Genomic DNA, 14912 nt, shown 5'->3' with positions numbered 1-14912 from the left:
AGAAGAAAGTACGATTTCAACTTCAACAAGCGTGTCCTTTTTACAATAACATAATGATTTCCCCTAAGTTTTAACGTGGATTTATATGCCACCTTTGGGACTCTGGGAGGTGTATAGAAGTTACACTTTGCCAGGTTACACAGTCTCTTTAGTCTTTATAGTAACATCAACAATTTCAAACTTTCAAACGCATGCGATGTGCGTGATGTCTGAAATGTGATAAGCTAAAGCAAGACAGTTGAACAACATGGCTGGTGTTCTTTTTGAGGATATTTTCGATGTAAAAGATATAAACCCTGAGGGAAAGAAATTTGACAGAGGTATTTTACATACGTTTTGGTAATATCACTTATAGAGTTATGGTCTTTACTGGCCATATATATGGGATTGGGTAGGCTGTGCTAGATGAATATTTTTGGGAAATTAAGTATTTCTTTCAGTAATAGTTAATGACATACGAAATATTAGCATCAGTAAATTAATTGATACAGCATAGTGATTCAAGTCACAGTCTAGTTTACCACCTTGATTTTCCCCAAATGCAATATTGATCAAAATTCAAAATCAACTTTTGTATCTTGCCCTGTAACTTCACTCTAGTGTCAAGACTTCACTGTGAAAGTGAAAGTTTCAAAATGGATCTCATTCTTGATGTGAACATTCAAGTATATCCTGTTGACCTCGGAGACAAGTTTCGTCTTGTGCTTGCCTCCACACTACGTGAAGATGGGGCCCCGGATGATGGGGAATATCAGCCAATGGACAATATGCCATCCAGGGCTGACCAGTTTGAATATGTTATGTATGGTAAAACATATCGAATTGATGAAGAAGGCAGCTCTGTTGAAGCACCAACTAGATTGTAAGTGATAACAGGTTTCTCAAAAGCATGTAATTTGAAGCAAAAAAAGCTGACTCTATTTTCTTACTATAAGATCCAATTATTATGGGCATTTTAAGGGTGAACGTGCAAAGACAAACTCGAAAAAACTATTTCTATATAATAATGCACTTTATTGATGTTGCCAGCTAAAGTGAAAATGCCTTCATTGCCTTCTATTTACTTAATCTAGGTCTGCATATGTGTCCTTTGGTGGCCTGCTCATGAGACTACAAGGAGATGCTAACAATTTACATGACATGGAAGTTGATCAGTATATTTACTTGCTGATGAAGAAACTAGCTTTTTAATGCAACAATCCATTGTACATCCTATAGTTAAAAAGTATTAGCCAACATTGCCATTAAAGCAACTATGTAATATATTATATTATATAATAAGGCAACCTGGCATAATGCAAATTATGTTGCAGCTATCATGCAATTCGGGGTTTGTGTAGAGTTGCTCAAAAATTTCCAAGGACTTAATTTATATACCTTTGTGCAATTTTTATCAATTAAGCACATTTTAAAACCTACACAAACCATTTCATTTCAATATGCATTTTACAATGAACAATCCTTCTTATTTATCCTTAAAAAAATCTCATATTGAAATGACATTAAAAACTCCATTCCCATTAAAACACAATTTGCCCGATCAAAGGTAGACAATAAACTATGCAGATAGGGTCAACATGAAGTTATCAGTACAGACTAGTGGGAGCTAGAAAATTGATTGCAACAAAAACAATGAAAATAGACACTTCCCAAATGATCTCAAGTACCTAGAAAGACTCAGTTAAATTTTGATAGTGGGCAGTGCACATTCAGGGTAGGCAGAATAAATTACTACAGCTCAAAATCCTAGTCGAGAAATGATGGATAGAAGCCTCACTGCCTCAGAGGACTCCATATCAGCACTTTGTTTCTGGGCAAATTGTACTTGAAAATCAGTTTTGCTGTTGAGACATAGTCAGCATGCGCATGGCACCTGTATTCATCATCATTGTCAATAAACTTCATCTTAAACACTCAATCCAGATGAACCAGAACCGATGAACTAACATACTAGCATATACAGGTCAGTAACGTCTCGTTTTCCAGAGTATTTGCTCTGTGTCGAAGACCGAATATCCTGGAAAAGTGTTTGCCATCATATTCGGGAGATAAGAAAATCTTCACACACCTTACAATCAATAACCATATTAAAAAATAGTTTATACATATAGTGATATACTCTACAAAATAATCATAGTTGTTATTAATGTTCCATAAACGTTATAACAGCTACTGCCATTATAAGAATGCATAATATAGGTGCCAAATTCGAATAGGTGTTCCACATAGCTACCGAAAAAATTTCCACCAGTCACGGCAAAATTGTGTAAAGGAATATAGCAATAAAAAAATCCGTATCTCATTTAAACAATCTATAACAATAGTTACAAAATTACTTTTCATGTTCATCAACTTTCACAATAATTGTCTGGAATATTTTGCGAGCAAAAGTCACACCCATAATTTTGTCAGCATTGAAGACTGAATTAACCAATGATTTGTCGTTTTCGTGACCGATTGACCAATTAGGAACTAGGACGCCGGCGGCAATTTTTATCAAATGAGAGATCAACCTTAGGTGAAAATTGTTTCAGATTGTTACTTTTTAATTTGATGCGGTTAGATCAGGAAAATACAGCAGAGTTTAGAGCGTACATCTTATGCAACAAAAAAAATATATCATAAATTAGAAAGTTAATGTGAAAATTATATGTACATAAGAGGACTTTGTAACCTTACTCAACTGTGCTTCCAATAATTGTCGAAAATATTTTTTATTGCTATTCGCCTTAAACAATTCAAAATAATTCGTCGATGGTATTGCTTTCTACGTGCTAGCTGCTGGCAGGTTTCTTCTCCAATTTTTCAAAGTGTCGTCTGGCGTTATGAATGTTGATCAACGTTGCGGCTGATGCTGTTAAAAGTTTGAAAATAATAACATACTATAACTACCAGTACTGACTAGAAGCCGAACTAGTTGTTATATCAGCGGTTTTAAAGTAAACAAGAAAACACGCTTAGCAAAAGTGTAACTTTCACCGCCGCTATTCTTACTAGGAAACGTTGGCAGTTAAAACGTACACTATTGCAAAAGTAAACGTGCATGTTTAAAGCCTTTAAAATGTTAAGCCAGACGACTTGAGGCAGTCGTTTGACGGTTGCTTGCAAATGGTGGTAAAATGCAGCTTTCTGTACGTTGATGAATCGAAGTCGATAGCTTTTAAACAATAAAAGTTGACGTCATAAAATCTTTGGTGCATAAAGTATCCTAAATTTTCTACTGCTTATGCGCTGGATTCAAATTTAAAATTGAACTGAAAAACACAACAGGGGATGAAGTTTGGAGCGAAACAATTGTCCAGCATTTTAGTAATTTTAGATGATCTTTTGTAGTGGGAAGGAATATAGAAGGAAGGTACTTACATATAGTGGAATCGGACATAATGACCATCACATATGTATTGGCTGTGAAGACGTCGATAAACGCCGCAAAACCAGAATTACGAACTTCCATACTCTGGAAATGAGCGTGGAGTTTACTAGAAAATAAATGAATGAATGAAGTATTGTGTTTACATGCATTTTGAGCGTTTTTTTTCTGTTTCCAGTCTTGTTTCAAAGACTTGTTGATTTTCTTCGTTATGAAGGGCACTTTGATTGACCATTTTCCTATCGAACTACTTGAAAACGTTCGGTTCTGAGACGTACAGCCTAAAAGACCGCCCCAAAGTTAGTAAAATCGGAAAACTTGATTTGAAAATGTTGAAAAATACGAGAAATACACTGTATAGTGGTAACGTTTTTTCGCGAGTTATACTGCCTTACACAAAATTTGCCAACTTTGCAAGGCTATATTTTTCACGCTTTGCAATATCTCACCGACCAAACTTTCCACATTTCAACAAGTTTTTTAGTGCTCTCTCCAGCTATACTGATGAATATTCTTAGTTTTAAATTTAGTTCAATACGGATTGGAAATGGTCCATTTTACTAATTCGGGAAAACTTATATCATACTGTACACTGAAAATTGCAAGAGTCAGTTATACATACCTGCAACTTAGTTTGAACTGCTTTATTATATTACTAATTTTTTCAAATCGATGAACATCTTTATGCTCTTTTCTCTGACAATGAGATATGACCTAGACGAGAAAACAACGAAAATTGCCGTCTTTTTTCATCTGACGAAACGAATTTTGTGTCTGGATTTAATAATTATAAATGAAAAGGATGTGTCTCGTCTATTAAAGAACGTGTCTCGTCTATTGCGCGAGTGTGTATACTTTATCGTTTTAGCTACATACCATTGAACGCTATACCATTCAAGTTCCTGACCGCAATATGTAGATGAACTGGTATGTCTGGTTACTTATATAAATTTCCTAGGATCCATGTTGTATTGCGTGCATCAATAAAAAAATTCATTGAACTTACTAAAAATGTTGCGCGTTCGAACAAGAGAACTTCGTCACCATCGATAATATCAGCAAATTTACTTAAATTGTCTTCTAGTTCGGTAACATTAGGAATCAGTTGGTATACGATGGACGACCACGCCTAAAACAATAAAAATGCGGTCAATAAAGAAGAGAAGCATGAAGTGAAAGTTTGTTTGTAAACAATACGGTTTTGAGTGGTACAAATCTAATAAATGTAATAGGGTCAATTTTGTGGCACTTACAGTAACTCAATGTAGGGTAAAGGGTGTTGATTTCGAGTGGGAATCTAAAAATCTCAAAATTAGGCCAGGGCATATAAAAACCATTGGCCGAAACGCTGCAGTAACCTGGAGGACCAATTTGTAATCAGTTTTCCTATTGAATGTGAGTATCAGAAGCGACTGTTCATGGGGGGGGAGGTTGTTTTCAGAAAACTTTGCAGCCTACATGCTAAGGGGGGGGGGGGGTTAAGGAAAGGACTAAGGGAGGTACACCACCACACCTCCTATGAGGCACCACCCTGGCTGAATTGCAGTTTGCACTTGTACCTTATATAGAGTTTCATCCCAGATTGACGTTCTAAAACATGTGCATTCTAATGGTTTGGACAATCGTTTTAAATCATCTTGGCGTTCGTTGAAAATCTACGAAAAAAAAATTCATAGGCGTCAACACTGCGCACACAGTTCAGGAGACGTGCGGAATGCAAAATTTTAACACACCACAGAACTAGGCTCAAAAAACAGTTTTTCGTATTTATGTACTGTAGCTGCCTCTTTTAATCCATACCTCATCTCGTTGATCATCAGGTACCAAGTCCATTTTATGAATGAGGCAAAATATCTTAGCATTCGGTGAATTATGAAGGATTGCTTCTAGGCATGATTGATAGTAGTGCATGTCCTTTTCCAGTTCACGGCTCTCCACATCGAAAACATATATAAGAACTTGGACATTTTGAAATATGTTGTCTCTCTGACTGTCAAAGTAGTTCTCCATAAATGCCTCTTGCCTACAAAGTACAAAGAAAAATAATGAGAAAAGCACCCAATCCACTTAATTTCGACAAAAACATGTAAGATGAACAGTCTAAGGTGGGTACTGTAAGGATTGGTGATTTATGGTTCTATACTGTTCAGAGAGTTAAAGCCTTAGTGCACTCATCACATATGCCTAACATACAGTGTTATATATTTACATGCAAAAAAGGTTACAGTGGTTTATGCACATCAATGTAAATTAGATGTCCACATGATTCAAAAATTTTCCACAAAGGCACAACGAGAGTGGTACAATCAGTTTCATCAAGCCTTGGCAAAATAAGTGAATTTTGTATCAAGTCTCTTTGAATGGATGTTTTACTAACCCACCACAGTCCCATAAATTCAATACCAAATTTCCAAGAAATCTGACATGTGAGTGCTCTACATCAACTAAATCAAAAAAAGGAATTGTCATTGACAAATTCTCAACATGTCCTAAGCATCCAGTTTTGGTAGCAGAGAAGATGGAAGAATGTGCTTTAACTTGCTCCTGAAATTTGAAGCATTGCTAAATAGTTAATTTCATGGCTTTTTTATTCCATTTTGACTTTGCCTTTTCAAGAATATTGAGAATTAAAGTCAATAATTGGAACAAATAGTATTAATGATCTCTACATCAGTTTGCAATATTAACAAAGCTGTGTATTAATTGATTCAACTCTGTTCAACACATCCAGAAGAAACTTCTTTCTTTTGTCAACCTAATGACTACACTTTAATTAGAATGAGGATTAATCTTATTTTGTTATCTATAAACTCAAACCAAGGCCAGTTTAGCATTAAAGAGATTGTCCCCAGATACTTTAACAGTCCTTTAAATCTGCTCTAGTTGAAAAACACATAAAAACTTCAGCAAGTGATTTGGAAAGACCAGTGATCTACGAGACCCTTCCTTTTATCAGTGTAACTGCGAGTGATAGCAAGTTTTCCAATCTGGACCTTATCTGGTTGCCAAGGTTAAAGTAGGTACATTAATACCTTTTAATACCACTAGCTGGCTTCTAATGTTTTGTTTTAAACACTATTCATGCTCGGTTATTAAACATATCAATTCTAAATACTTCTATTTCTAAAAGTATAGTAACCACTAATTGCACCTTGTACTCGTGTATGTTGCAAGTGGCGCTAAACGAATTGAATGATGGCAATTTGTTTATGTTTTGTACCAGAATTTGACATAACTATACTTACTTGTAGCCCCCAAACGTCTTGTATCGCGGGCGATATAGTTCGCAAAGATAATAGATCGCATACTAGTCTTTCCCGACCCACTTTTCCCCATGAGAAGAACCTAAACAAAAGCACAGTTCCAAAAAGGACCCATATTCGATGATCAAAGAAAAATGGTTTATACCAAATATTTTAAAATCGCAAGCAATCGATTAAAAGCACAGGGGTGGAAAATAAACTACTCGCATAGCATCGTACCTTTTTCTTGTTCATTTTGAAAAAAACTGCGAAATGCAAGCCTGTTTAAAATTTTATATAATTTCCACGACAGATGAACAGACTTTGTATTTACGAAGATATATCGAATATCTCCAGTCATGTGATGATGTTTAGGAAATAGGAAGGGTAAAGAAAGCAGTGAACTGGGGTAGAGTCACTGTCACTGAGCTATATAATAATTTAGCAATTTTAATATAGCTCAGTGGGTAAAAAACCTGGCTCTCATTAAAGTTACTCATTGATTTTTCTAAAGTTACTTCGATTTGCCAACATCCAGAAGTTCAAACTTGCGTCTTTGATCGGTCGATTTCAAATCAACATAGAAACTCTATACCTAAATTCCCAGCTTCGAATTTCTCAATTGATCCGAAAAAAAAGCAAAGCAATGGTAAATCCAGGGACGGGGCTACTGGGCCAAGCTCGCAAGCCAGGTTTTTCAGTCTACCTAAGCTCCGTAAATATTTGAATATACACCCTTCTCTCCAATTATGCGGTCTAGCTACGGCCCTGTCCTGATGCCTACTAATAACCAGGGCCATAGCTAAATATAGGAAATTTAAACAAGGACTCGGTTGTCGAATGTCGAATCAGATATAGAGTATCGAAGACGAAGGCTAGTATTATGGTATTCTGAGACAAGTGTCAAGTGTTGTGTTGGCAATCAATCATTTCGTCAAAATGTGTATGACTGTAGCATCATTTTAACTAATCTTATAAAACTCGATCAATGTAAAATGCATTAATATATATGACCTTAAAAAACCTTCATTTAATTGTGTGTGGTTTCGCCCAATTGCTGAATTGGAAACATTGGCCTAAGATTTTCAAGAGGTGGTCTTAAACCATGCTTTCAGTTAAGCTAATACAGTCGGGCCGTCGGGGTGGTAAATTTTTAAAATAATGATCAATTTACCTGAACTGAGTTCAAAATATCACAAAATGTACTGTGAACATCTCATCTCATACCGAGACACCGATATTGGTGAAGGAACCAGACCCGCTCCGAACCGATATTAAACCAACTGAAATTGTCCACCAGTACCTAACTTACTTATATGAGACGAAAGACCGACTTTGGAGCGGCTTGCATTGCAAGCCTTGCAATCAAACCTTGACCAGACTGGTGCTACTCGCGGATTGTTGCTAATTTTTATAACCAATGCACCTATAAATTATCCTGGCACGCCTGAAAATTTGGGCCGGGATCGTCGCGATATTAGAACTAGGATACATTAAATAATACAGCCGTCAAAGATTTATTAAATTTAAGCCTGCTGAAACTACAAATTTGAAACTAATAATTTGTTACCCCATTTATACGATTAAATTAATTTACTGAGACCAATATTTTATTTGTTTTATCGCTGATAAATTTTAAAATCGTTAAGCGAAAAAATGCTCTATTTTCGTGATCAATCATAAAACAAGTGATTAATAGAATATATAATAGATTTTGTGATCAATAATAAAACAAGTCTGTGAAATAGCCAAATTAGATCCATATATCTGATGAACAATCACCACCTGGGTATCTGATCTCGTGTGCAAGAGCTGGACCGTCAGGTTCCTGTCCAAAATCAACGCCAAATTCTTTGTCCAGTGTTAACCCTCCTTTCTCTGTGTCCACGTCTACCTTTAGCAGCATGGAGCCATTTCTAAAAAAATATCGTGGAATATATCAATAATTATATCCTCTAAAGGCGCAGTATCGTGGCTGTAACCCTCATCACACTGCCTCGTTTCTAGTAATCGTTCTTTGTCTTTTAATCCAATCAGATATATTTTCTTACTTAATCATGTCGGGATAAAACTGCTTATCCCATATGCTGAAAAGAGATGTTGTTAAATAAAGTCGTTTTCCATCCAAACTTAATTGAATCATTTGAGCTCCTCCTTGAATCTTCTTTCCTATGGCATAAGCAGCCTCGGGTTGTTCTTTTAGCTCATGGTCTTTGATCACTTTGACTTTTCCTCCTTTGGCTATGCTGCCACCAATGAATACCTAGAAATAGTTTACGATCTTCAAAGTATCATAGTAATGATCTAAATGCGCACGGGGCTAATCAATCTGATCAGATATGAATAGCTGCATGCATCTGCAACATGGGCAAAATCAGCTGCGTGCACTGGCAACATCATCTCACCTGGCCTACGAGTTTTGGATTTAGTCTGTCCGTGATGTCATACTGACGGATATCTCCATGTAACCAGTTGCTGAGGTAAAGAAATCTGTCATCCAGAGAGATCAAAATATCGGTTATCAAACCTAGAGAAAAGTATTTGGAATCAAAACCTTCTCGTTTTAAACGTTCAAAAATATAAACAACCATTGTATATAACTTTAATCGGAAATTAGAGCAGTTGATTATAGACCCTATATAGACACATTATTACCAGGCATTTCTGGCATAGACCATCCTTCAACCTTCTTGCTTGGAATAGAAATTACTTTTTCTGCAACCCATTCACCGTTCTAAATCAACAGTTTAGATGATCGTGAGAACATGAAGGTTAACGTAGAGGGAAAGGAAATAAATGTTTTAGTTAGTAAACAATTTTCGTTCAACATGATTACCTTGTTTGGATGATAAGCAAAGACAGTACTCGACAAAGCACAACAAACATATCCCAAGTTAGCATCAGGATCGTGCAAGAATCTCAACTCCAGTGGAACCTTTCCGTCTTCACCCAAATGTATGCTTTTCTTGAGTTCACGTGTGGTCCAGTCCCAGACATGGATGCTATTGCCATATTTGCCTAAAATGAAGATCATCAGTCTGACAGGTGTGACTAAAATTGGCACTCCCTTTAGGTGTTCTTACTCAAAACCGGCGCTGAGCATTAACAAGAATGATTTCATTACTGAAACCCCCATACCATCAGTTACATGCTGTGGATGAAATCCACTGCAAAATGCTTTAGGTTCCGCCCATTCTGAACTGATCATCACGTTATGTCGAGGCTGGTACCAAAAGTCATAACCAAACTCTGTGGTTTGCTTTTCCCAATTGCCCTTCACCGAATAGTTCTTTCCATCCACCAGAATGAACCCACCTTAAAATATCATTACAAAATATCAACTTATTTGCCGAAACTAGACGCCATTTTTAATTTTGTCAGTTTAGTTACCTTTTGCATTGCCTTCAGGGTCTCCCATCGCACTGATCATGATGTCACCGTTACCAAGACAATGTGACGTATGGGGGTAAGCTAAACCAGTTTTTTCAAATACTTCTTCTGGCTCAATCACCTGTTTACAATTAATATTAATGTAATGCAATATATTACCATATCATCCCAGATATGTGTATTATAAAAAAATATAGGTAAGGGAGTATAGATGAGGGAGTACGATAGACCTTTCTCGTGAAACGTGGAAAGCCTGATGAAAATTCGTGTAACAGACTCGCCGCGTTTAACGTCGTTATGAGAAAGGTCCTAGGGTCGAAAGCTCGCTCTTTATATTATTTCATAGATGTGAATTGTGAACGTGCGAATTAATTCCTGATGTTCAAATAAGTGCTCTTATACGTCAGAGCATTCGTAACTAATTACTCATTCACATCTTTCAAAAGAGGAAAATCGCACATAAAATCGCAGATTTTGAAACTGGTAATAAGACGAGCTGTGATCATATGATACCTTGCGAATTCTGGGTGCCCTTGGGTCTTTAGCGACATCAAAGATGTATATGCGACTACTTATTATGGAAGGCATAATTAAGGAGTCCCGTTTTCTGCTCGAATCACCATGGCAACTAAACAGGAAAATGATTATTTTCATCATCCTGGATTACCTCCAGATGAAAGACGTCATCGAGACGATCTCGGCACTAACCTACTGCATGCATTCCAGCCACTGTGATGTAACTCGTCTTCCAAGTGAAGCACTGGCAGTCGATGGATGACCTAAAAGAAAAATAATCTTTTACAAATGTTTTCAATGTGGAAAACCACGTTCAACAACGTAGAGATTTTCATAGTACATTTATTATGCATTTTAAAATTATTGCGCCTGATTAGGATACATGGATTATATTATTGACTGACAATTAAAGAAATCTCGAAATGACATTGCATCTAGCCGTCACGTCACAATTAGGAAGCGTTCTCCTTCGTCGAACCATATGGTCGAACGCAATAATATAACATTTATAGTACACGTGTGTTGATTGGTCAAGAAGCTTGTTTCTATTTAACAATTAGACAACAAATCCGAGTTGTCTATGAGCAAATAGTCAACGAAGGCGAAGCCTGATTTGACTATTCGCTCATAGACAACGAAGGCGGGTTGTCTAATTGTTTTAGTATACACCCTGTACCTAGATATATTAATTTCGAGAAAATAATTTAATTAATTCAATTTTATACGGTCGCGCGAGCGAATTTTTCCCAAACGTTCACCATCACGAATAGACAATGGTTGAGTAGCCAATCAGAATGTAGGATTTGAAATAGACAATATTCGGGTGTATACTAAAACTGTATAGAAACACGGGACTTTTCCCGCCGAACTTGAGAAGCGAAGCGATGTAATGTCAGTAATGAGAATTTGTAAATGAATCGAATTATAATATTTGTACAAAATCTTTTTATTGATTTATATTATTTAACTTCATAGAAAAACCCAGCACAGTCTGTAAGCCCTCAAAGGGAGGCATATAATAACTCCAAACTTGGAGTTAAACAAGTCAAAAACGTTTAACTTCACCAAAAAGGTAACAGTGTAGTAATATTACTGCACTAAAACAAACTATGTGTATATGCATGTTTCAACCATGAAACGTCGCGTTTATAGCTAAACGTTCATTTAACATACACGTGTTTATTGCTCATGGTTAACATGTGTGCCTTTTTTTTGAAGTATTGATTAAGATACGTTAATGGCGTCATATATGTTAAGCGTGACGCTTCATACCAGAACGCAAATGCATGGTAAAAAATGTCGAGATTTTTTCATGAAATATAAGGAAACGTTTTCATAAATTTCTTCTCAATCCTGAAATTTGCATACATGAACAAAAAATCACTGGCAGCAAACTAGAGCTTGATGTTAAACGATATTTCATTATATTGGCTCAGCAAAACAATTATAAAATTAATTAAACAATTAAAACCAGACTTTCCGTCATTACGAGAAGGACTTTTTAATAAGTCGTTTAATATTTCGCCGACATATTTCAACATTGGTAAATTCATATGAATTTGCTACTCGCTCCGGCATCGGAACACGTTTGAACAAACAAAACTATAAAAAACGATATACAGCGCGAATAACTTTGCGATAAGTTGGAATGTTGAGTCAAATCACTGAGGCCTTCTACTGGAATCTTTACGCTTTTCATGCAATCATGCAAGTATTGTTCTCTACCTTGCAGTAATCTGGTGACTGTGGGTCCACGTCAACTGTAGCTAAATAATCAGGTTTTTTAATACCAGTACTTTGATAAATACATGGTAGATAAAAAATTTTCTCCCGCGGACCATTCTTCATTGCGTCCAGTGGCGTGGCATACCCTGGACCAGTGCAACAGTCTAAAAAACGAAACAAAACTAGATCATATATCAGAGACGTCGCTCCTGCGTGGTGCCTATAATTCGGCAATTAAGTTTAGAGAATGAAAAGGGACAAAACAACAGACAGTGTGAGAATAGTTCGTCTGATAATCCCTGTGGACGTGAGTGCATAAACGCGGATTGGTCATTTTTAAGGACGAGCTATCTTAGAAATTATGAGTATAAAGAAGCATTTTTTGCACGGGTTCGTCCACAAATGGCCAAGGGAGGAGTGACCCAAAATATTTTCAAACTTAGTTCAGTAACATGAAGCATTTCTAAAAAGTAGCTTATTCGAGATTCAATTGATAGACTGATACTAAACGATCAATCGATTAAAAAAGTGCAAATAAATAAACATAATTTACATTATTTTCTTTGCAACACGTAAGCTTCTGATTCGCGCGAAGGAAGTATATTTTTTACTTTCTACTCTTACAAGCCATAATCGGTGTTCTCTCTCTATATCATTTTTTAAATTCTAATTATACCGCATGTGGTCGAGTCACTAGAGTGTGCTATTTTCTCGTCACATGTAGTAATGTTAAACCCAAGTTTAATAAGAAAATGAGTTTAGAGCAAGCTAGCTAGTTTAATTTTCCCATGCAAGCACCGCCTTATTAATAATTTATCTTTTCACCGTTCTTCTTGAAGAATATTGTTTCGTATATATATAGAGATACATAATAAAACTTACGTTTCGTGGCCTTGTTAGTAAAGCTCATCTCAGCAAAATTTTTTTATGCGCACTCGTTCAAGTCTTCGGTTGTAATGCTCGAAACCGCCCGAGATGGTTCAGGATATAAAAAAGTGCATGTAATTTAATCTTTGATCTTGATCTTGATTTTGCCCTTGCCTGTTAGTCGTACATGCATGTGCATGCTTATTCATCAATTATCGACTATATTGAGGATTAGTGATACGGAACAGCTGCATGTAGACTAGAAGAAAACAAAGAATCTGTGCGTTTCTTTTTGCGGCTTAAATAAAGTATATTATACAAAGGTTATTAATTCAGACGATTCGTTTTTGTACAAGCTTCAAATCTTTTCTGCTAGACATATTTTGTTGAGTATTTATAAATCTTATCTACTCGTAACTCCGAAGATAGATTAGACGAATTATTATTTAACTGTCCCTATAGTTTTGTTTTGTTTTTCACATGCACTGTTGCACTGGTCCAGGGTATATAAGCCACTTCGTTTGATATGTAATGAATCCAGCGTCTTTGGGGCGCTTCACTTCGAAGACGAGTTACATCACAGCAGATACCGGGAATGCACGCAATAGTTTAGTGAGATCGGATACCTTGATGATATGTATACCTTGATGACATACTTTTAAACTTTGCCTTTGAACGTCTACTAAATTGCTACTGAACTAATTACTCGCTTAATCATATAAACCAGTCAGTTTCAAAACAATTTCAAGGTAAAAGTTAGAACTTGAACTACACAACGACGTTTTTAATACAGAACTACTTTAATCTTTATGCAAAAGCATACATTGACCTCTATTTACGTCATTGACAGAGTATCAATCGTGAATGGCCAGTCGTATACAATCATTTCTTGCTAAGTTCATGTACAGCCTCAACGAATTAACGCTCATTACCTGTTTCAAAATCTGCATCCACATCTAATCTAATGTACATTTATGTCAATATAAATATACTTTATTGAATGATTCATTCCATACGAATATCCGAATCTGTGCGATTTGTGAACGAATAGAGTAGCTAAATGCTCCCTGAAGAAACAGCAATTTCATTTTAGAGTTGTACCACCGTACCATGTTAATAATCTAAACAAATAATGATGAATATATTCGGCACACTTCAATCTATTTAGTTGTTTAAAGCTTTACGTTGTAAATCATATTATTTCCTCCCCCTGCCCCAAATCAATTATGTTGAGTTTTTTTTCGCTCAAAAAACCTTTCGATAATTACGTCACAACATTATCGTTTTTTAAAAATTTAGAACCACGTGCACCTTAGATGAGATGGATTTCAAATTTTACTCTCACAAGTTGCGTACAAAGATGCAAAACATCCTTATAACCCGTGCATGAAAGATATTTTTTCATTTTAACGACTCGCGGTCTTGACCTCTCAGCCTCGTTCTCGTGTGATGGCTTATTTCCACATTTATTGGTCAAAACTAAAAATATTTTTCATGCATGTGCGGAGGGATGTTTTGCATCTTCGCACGTTGCTCGTGAGAGTAAAACTTGAAATCCATTTCATTTAAGGTGGTTCTAAATTCAAGACGTTGTGATGTGAAAATGTTGTGACGTAATTACCGAAAAGGTCTATTGTTTAATATGTTTCAGGTAACAAATCGTTGCTTCACAACGGCAAACGAAAGTGGCGTAACAAGCGTACGGCGTACCGTGTCCTTGTAGACAAAGCCTTCAATGTAGCATCGCAGACATGCATGTGTATATGCATGTAGGTAATCTTTCAATGGGGGGCAGAATAGTT

The 14912-nt window shown here is 36.1% G+C and overlaps 3 protein-coding genes across 3 annotated transcripts; 1 reads left to right on the top strand and 2 right to left on the bottom strand.

The window, feature by feature from the left end:
• The first annotated feature begins 128 nt into the window (after nucleotides 1-128).
• LOC114527138 (DNA-directed RNA polymerases I, II, and III subunit RPABC3-like) lies at nucleotides 129-2066 on the top strand. Its single transcript, XM_028548772.1, has 3 exons — nucleotides 129-320; nucleotides 601-862; nucleotides 1074-2066. Exons 1-3 carry the CDS (start codon nucleotides 248-250, stop codon nucleotides 1189-1191), a joined length of 453 nt encoding a protein of 150 aa, XP_028404573.1. The 5' UTR covers nucleotides 129-247; the 3' UTR covers nucleotides 1192-2066.
• A 555-nt stretch (nucleotides 2067-2621) lies between these two features.
• On the bottom strand, nucleotides 2622-6962 carry LOC114527127 (ras-related GTP-binding protein A-like). The gene is made up of 9 exons (XM_028548760.1): nucleotides 6853-6962; nucleotides 6616-6715; nucleotides 5748-5814; nucleotides 5171-5393; nucleotides 4930-5025; nucleotides 4377-4499; nucleotides 3993-4084; nucleotides 3364-3479; nucleotides 2622-2854 (listed from the first exon to the last, which is right to left on the bottom strand). Exons 1-9 carry the CDS (start codon nucleotides 6865-6867, stop codon nucleotides 2775-2777), a joined length of 912 nt encoding a protein of 303 aa, XP_028404561.1. The 5' UTR covers nucleotides 6868-6962; the 3' UTR covers nucleotides 2622-2774.
• A 1321-nt stretch (nucleotides 6963-8283) lies between these two features.
• Nucleotides 8284-13216, bottom strand: LOC114526929 (methanethiol oxidase-like). The gene is made up of 11 exons (XM_028548476.1): nucleotides 13126-13216; nucleotides 12244-12407; nucleotides 10711-10781; nucleotides 10516-10630; nucleotides 10003-10123; nucleotides 9751-9927; nucleotides 9449-9630; nucleotides 9268-9346; nucleotides 9018-9139; nucleotides 8664-8875; nucleotides 8284-8528 (listed from the first exon to the last, which is right to left on the bottom strand). The coding sequence occupies exons 1-11, from the start codon at nucleotides 13151-13153 to the stop codon at nucleotides 8366-8368; spliced, it is 1434 nt and encodes a 477-aa protein (XP_028404277.1). The 5' UTR covers nucleotides 13154-13216; the 3' UTR covers nucleotides 8284-8365.
• Between the last annotated feature and the right edge of the window lie 1696 nt (nucleotides 13217-14912).

Source organism: Dendronephthya gigantea, unplaced genomic scaffold (genome assembly GCF_004324835.1).
Source record: "Dendronephthya gigantea isolate DGI-Jeju-01 unplaced genomic scaffold, DenGig_1.0 000001F, whole genome shotgun sequence".
NCBI lineage: Eukaryota > Metazoa > Cnidaria > Anthozoa > Malacalcyonacea > Nephtheidae > Dendronephthya > Dendronephthya gigantea.
Note: the sequence above shows the minus strand (reverse complement) of the source record. Positions and strands in the feature narration are given on the sequence as shown.